At 36.6% G+C, this 6,855-nt stretch overlaps 2 protein-coding genes across 3 annotated transcripts in view; both read right to left on the reverse strand.

Annotated features, from left to right (window-relative positions):
* Window positions 1-5,592, reverse strand: part of LOC110313671 (60S ribosomal protein L23-like) — a gene marked incomplete at its 3' end in the record, with an annotated part of 7,459 nt that extends 1,867 nt beyond the window's left edge. Inside the window, 2 exon segments of the mRNA XM_021188127.1 lie at window positions 65-246; window positions 5,580-5,592. Coding sequence (XP_021043786.1) covers window positions 65-246; window positions 5,580-5,592 — 195 coding nt within the window.
* The window catches only part of Tenm1 (teneurin transmembrane protein 1), a 710,827-nt gene that overhangs the window by 328,507 nt on the left and 375,465 nt on the right, over window positions 1-6,855 (reverse strand). The window lies entirely within an intron of this gene.

A 6,855-nucleotide genomic window follows, 5' to 3' on the forward strand; every position in this document is an offset into this window, starting at 1 on the left:
CCTGCCTCTGCCTCCCAAGTGCTGGGATTAAAGGCGTGCGCCACCACACACAGCTCTGGTTTGCCTTTCTTAACATCACCATGTTGCCCACACCAGCAGCAGGCAGTTGGTTCAGGCATCCCTTGATTCCCTTCACAGAGATTATATACAATTTTTTGGTTCCTGTATTTTCAGCACAGTTGATCACAGCTCCTACTGGAAGACCCAGGGGAATCTGGAATTTTGTTCTAGATGACCCACCATGTTCTCAACTTCATATCTTGTGCTCCCAGAAAGAGTCAGAAAGTGACTCTAGTTTTGTGACAGTTGGCATCTCTCCATTACCTACTTTGTATACATTATAAAATTAATATTAACTTGGTTTTCTACTTTGAGTAAAAAAAAAATCCTTTCTATGTTTCTCTGTTTGATATTTTTGACCTAATCCCAACATTTTTATGACTTAATTCTGTAAAGTATTTTCAGGTATATTGTGTACAGAAACAATACTATGCACTGTTGTTATTTGAATGCTAATATGTATGTTTAATGGAAATCTAACTTCCAAGATTAAAGAGAATCTAGATTATTCCTTAAATGAAGTAAGCAAAAAACTGGAATAAGAGCCTTGTTTGCAACAACAACAGATAAACTACTTGATTTGACAAAACATAAGATTATTGCTAAAGAGTATATGTCTTCTGAAACAGGTTGTATGGCAGCATAGAATGCTTGCTGTTAAAACTACCTTTGTATTGCTTTCTGGCAGATATACAACTAGTTTAACTTTTACCTTCTAGGTTCTATGCACATATGCTAACCTGTAGTGTCTGGATTATTTGATTTGAACATCAGGTTCCCTTTATGAGAAAGAAATGAAATAGAATCAAATGTTCTTTACAAAGTACAAAGTTACCTGCATTTGCTAGCAGTTAAATTTTCCTGTTGTCACAAAATTTCCTGTTCAAACCAGTATCTCGCAACTGTAAAGCCAATCAATAGTAACTCTCATGGTAGTCAATTTCTTTAAAAGTCAGCTACAACATGTTTTATAATGTTTGCAATAACTAGATTGGCAGTACTCTGATGAGATTTTAATCAGAAGAAAATCCCAGTGGGTCCTCCAGCATCCTCTTAACTTATTCATTATTGTCCTATAGACAGAAATGAAGGAACCAAGAGAGAAATTCTTTAGAATCTATACTGGGATATGGATTTGCAGGTAGTATTGTTATTTAACTGCCCTGTGCATATCAATATAACAATATTTAACACTGCATTCAAGAAAGACTACATTGTGAAGTTATATGGAGGCAAAATGCATTCCTTAACAAAACAAGTGAATCATATGGAAAGTGTTTTAATAATGTGTTTTAATTAAGTCTAAATTAAATTGGGTAACCACATCTGGCACCTCAAGTTTTATACCTAAGACTCTGTTATAGTCCTCTTTTTGTATGTTACTCCTCACTAAGTTTGCCCTTAGTCTGATTGCTTTAAAAAACGTTATCACCATTTATTAAGCCTTTCTTCTTCTTCTTCTTCTTCTTCTTCTTCTTCTTCTTCTTCTTCTTCTTCTTCTTCTTCTTCTTCTTCTTCTTCTTCTTCTTCTTCTTCTTCTTCCTTCTTCTATTTGTTGTGTAGTCCTCTCTATATTGGTACAAACACTAAGAAATCATCTAGTCCTTTAATCACATTTTTGGAACTTCTTTTATTTACTATGGTATTTTACAAATATTTTAGTGTCAGAAGCAATTTTGGCTCTAAAAGCTTACTGAAAATGCTAAGGAACTTTCACTGATGTATTATGTCTGTTGATGTTTATTGTATTAGACACTAACTGATAATTTGAAATTGTTTATTGACTTGTTGAACAATAAGTATAAACCATTACATTTAACATAAAGGTCATACTTTATTATAATTAATTTTTAAAAATAAACTCAGGAGAGAATGGAGAGAGAGAGATCTGAGATTGTTGGTGGGGGCATCTTTGGAATGAACTAGAAACCTAAGACAAGAGAAACTCTCAAGAACCTATGAGGGTAACCCTAGCTAAGACTCATAGCAATAGGGAATATAGAATCTGAAATGGCCACTTTCTGTAACAAGGCAAGACTTATAATGGTGGGAGGGGTGCAATAACTCAGCCACCAAACCTTGGAACCACAAATACCCTGCCTACCAGATGTGCAGGGATAACGATGGAACAGACTGAGACCTATGGCATGAGAGAGAAAGAGCCCACGACTGACACTATTAATGATATTCTCCTATAGTTGCAGACAGGAAACTATCATAACTGTCCTCTCAGAGGCTTCACCCAGTAGCTGATGGAAACAAATGATGAGATCTGCAGCCAAACATGAGTTAGAGCTCAGGGATTCTTGTGGAAGAACAGGAGGAAGGATTGAAGGAGCAAGATGGGCCAAGGATAGCACAAGAAGACCTACAGAATAAATTAACCTAGGTCCATTGGGACTCACAGAGACTGAACCACTAACCAAAGAGCAAGCATGGTAGAAACATAGGCCCCCTACCTATATGTAACAGATGTGCAGCTTGGCTGTCTCTAACTTTGTTGCCTGCCTTTGGACCCCTTTCCCCTAACTGGGCTGCCTTGTCTGAGCTCAGTTAGAGAGGATGCATCTATTCCTACTGCAACTTGATATGCAAAGGAGGGTTGATATCCATGGGAGGCTTCTGTTTTAGTTCATAGAATGGGAGAGGAGAATGGGGGGGCAGGGATGAGAGGGATGGACTGGAAGGAGAGGAGGGAGGAAATGCTGTGATTGAGAAGTAAAGTAAATAAATAGATTTTTTTTTAAAAAAAATTCATACAATTAATGAGAAGACTGCAATTGCTCTGCACATTTGAAAATCATTAATGGCTTGCTTATAAAAGAAAGTTACACCCCCATATCCATTTCTCCCTGAATTTTTGCAGTGTTACATGTCAGGTGGCTTCTGAAAATGACACTCTCTACTGAGAGAATTGTGTTGAGAAGGATACATACTTGATTTTGTCACAATGAAAATGATTTTAGTTTATGGATTCCTGACAGGAATCCTGATAGAGATCCTGAGGCTCTCTGGTGATCCTCAGACCACCTATGGAGAATTGTAATTCTAATGGCTTCCTTGTAATCTTTCAGGTTGCTTCTTCTTAGTCAACTTATCAGATTCACTTTTAAGCCCTCTGGAATATCAGTGTTCCCTGGAGCACCAGATTTCATCTTCTTTTACCTCTTATTCTTCTCCTAGTATCTTGGAATCTCTTACAGTAGGAATTTCCAATTATTCAGTAGTGGATAAATAATATACTAGGTGTCTTTAAAGCTATCTCTCATTTTACCCTGAAAGTTCTTCTTTACAATGTATTCTTTAAGAAAAAAAAAGAGGATAGAAATTTTTATGGTGTACAATATGATTGTCCCCCTACAATTACTCAGTGTGGCTACTTAGCATATACATTATCTCACACATTTATCCTTTCTGTGGTGATGGATTGGCACATTTGCATTTTTCATATGCACAAAGTGTTTTTAAATTTGTGGCATAATCTTGCCAAATGTATTACTCCTATCTTATTCATAAAATTTTGTATACTGTGAACAACATATCGGCAACCCTTTCTTCATTCCACAGCATATTCTTTTGATACCATTCAATATTCCACATGAACGAGTCCATGACGTACACATTTTTCTGAGTATTTCTTATTTTGTTTAGTAAAATATTCTCCAGGATCACTCATTTGTTGCAAAAATATATAATTTCTTCTTTTTATGACTGAATAGCACTTCATTTTCTACATGTAACATTTTATCCATTCAGTCAGAATGATACAAATATTTCTTTATTTATTGGATATTTTATTTATTTACATTTCAAATGTTATCCCCTTTCCCAGTTTCCCCTCCACAAACCCCCTACCTCACCCCTCCACCTGCTTCTATGAGGGTGCTCCTCCACCCACCCAAACATTCCCACCTCACCACCCTGGCATTCCCCTACACTGGGGCATAAAGCCTTCACAGAACCAAGGGCCTCAACTCCCATTGATGCCCCACAAGGCCATCCTCTGCTGCATATGCAGATGGAGCCATGGGTCCCTCCATGTTTACTCTTTGGTCAGTGGTTTAGTCCCTGGGAGCTCTGGGGGCATCTGGTTGGTTGATATTGTTTTTCTTCCTATGGGGTTGCAAACCCCTTTAGCTCCTTCAGTCCTTTCCCTGAGTTCTCCATTGGGGTCCTCTTGCTCAGTCCAATGGTTGGCTGCGAGGATCCACATTTGTATTTGTCAGGCTCTGGCAAAGCCTCTCAGGAGACAGCTGTATCAGGCTCCTATCAGCAAGCAATTCTTGGCATCAACAATAATATCTGGTTTGGTGTCTGCATATAGTATGTATCCCCAGTTGGTGCAGCCTCTGGATGGCTTTTCCTTCAGGCTCTGCTCCACATTTGTCCCTGTATTTCATTTAAACAGGAACAATTATGGGCTAAAATTTTGGAGATGGGTGGCTGGCCCTACCCCGAAACTGTGGACATTGCTTAACCTATGTATATGGTCTCTACAGATTCTCCCCCCAACACACACTTTTGTTGGGCATTTTAGCTAATTTCATCCCTGGGAGCCTCTTGCTTTCCTGGTATCTGGGACTTACTGATTTGATTTCTTCTAGTACATACCCTGGAGTAGTGGAAGTGGATGCCACTTTTCAGGGTTTTGGGGTCCTTCTACATCAATTTTCATATTGGTTGTAATAACTTACATTCCATTTAACAATGTGAAAGGTTCTTTTTTCCTACATCCTCACAAGTACTTGTTATCTCCAGTCTTTGATAGCAGCAATTTAATTGGAGTATGCGGATGTTTCTTTATGATTCTCATCTGCCTTTCCCCATTAATAATGTTTCTTTCCCTTTTAGTTTCAGTGCTTGGCTTTGGTAGTAGCATGATGTTGGACTGGAGTGGAATTCTAAGCATTTTTACTCATACATTTTTAAATGTTGTAAGAAGACTCCATTCTATTTCTTTTTCAAATATTTGTAGAGTTTAGCCATAAAGCTACTTTGTCTTGGGCTCTACTTTGATGGGAGATTACTACTAACACAGCCTTCATATTTGACATTGGTCTGTTAAGATATTCTGTGATTCATAACTCAGTACTGGTAGGTTGTACTTATCAAGGGACTTATCTGTTTCTTCTACATTATTCAATTTATTGGTACATATTTTATAGTAGTCTTTTATGATCATTTGTATTTATCTTTTATGTCTTCCTTCCATATTTTACCTTGGGGTTATAAAAGCATCACAACTTAATCTAATCCACCTTTCCCATCACATATGTTAACTATGTTTTATCTTTCAAATACTTCTTAGTGCCACTCTCTTTACTCCCAGAAGTTTATGCTCTCACTGTGATTCACATGCATTAATATTATACTTCTATTTGTCTTTATGACCTCAACTTTCATCTTGTCTACTAAACCCAACTTTAGTAGAGTCATTAGGTCATTTTTCTAGTGTAAATCTACTAAAATAGCTTTCCTGCCTTAACTAAAAACCTCTACATTCTCATTTGCTTTTGTACCAATTGCTCTCATGATCGGCTCCTATTCATCACCCTTACTTCCTATAGGACTCCTGTATCCTTTATTTTTAATGCTTTTTCAGGTATTCTTATATATTTGTCTTCTCTGATACACACATGTATTCACCATTCTATAGAAGCAGTAGAGCAGAAGCCCAAATGGTTAAGCTAACATTGTAAGATACCACTTCTTAGTGGTCACTGCAATAAATCCAATATTTGCTTGGCGATGTTAGCCCTTCAAATTCTGGATGCTCTATATGAAAATGTAGTCCCATTTTGGAAGTGTAAAATGCCTTAGCATGTCATCTGTTTAAAAGCCATTGCTCTAATATAGTTCATTATTATTCATTTCAGAGAATGATAGCTTAGCAACGTATATGATATAAGTCTAAAAATATTCACATATCATATGTGTATGTATGTATGCGTGTGCATAAAGATGTGGAGAAATTCTTTGAAGTCCCTATATTTCTTGAGAAAAATTTCATCTGAATTTTCCCTAATTGACTTTTACCATGGTAAAGTTTCCTAAGCCTATACAATTTCTAAATTTCCAAACCACTGTCCATACCTCTTTTATTATGCCCTCTGCTGGATGCTTATCTGTGTCACATAGTCCAAATTTTAAGCTTCTCTTTAGCCTACGAAGTACTTAGTAGGGTATGTATCCTTCCATGTGAAATAATTGCTACTTAACATGTACTTTCCACACATGCAGACACAAACATGACCACAAATATACACAAACACAAAAATACATAAATAAAATTATTCCTTGTGACAGTTATTCAGACAATGTTTTAGAAGACTTAGGAAAGAAAACAAGGTCATGTCAGGTTAGGGTAAATTAATCTTCATTAGACTAATCTCAGTTCAAATGAATAATGCTCATAATAGTTCAGTTCCATTAATAGTAAACACCAAGCTTTATGTAGATCTTCTAAAAGCATTATCATGGGTGTTATTCATGCTATGACTCAATTATAAAGGAAATCCTTATGGATGTATTATCCACATTTCCATTTTTCAGATAAGCAGATATATCAATGAAATGGCTAGTATTAAAAGAGATTTTGGTAAAGATAAAATATTTAAAAATACTAAATGAAGGGTCATTTTATGTTTAAATTTCATGGGAAAGTTTCTCCATTTTTAATTTTCTTTTTTTATTAGATATTTTCTTTATTTACATTTCAAATGCTATCCCAAAAGTTCCCTATACCCTCCCCCCGCCCCTGCTCCCCTACCCACCCACTCCCACTTCTTGGCCCTG

Source organism: Mus pahari, chromosome X, assembly GCF_900095145.1.
Source record: "Mus pahari chromosome X, PAHARI_EIJ_v1.1, whole genome shotgun sequence".
NCBI lineage: Eukaryota > Metazoa > Chordata > Mammalia > Rodentia > Muridae > Mus > Mus pahari.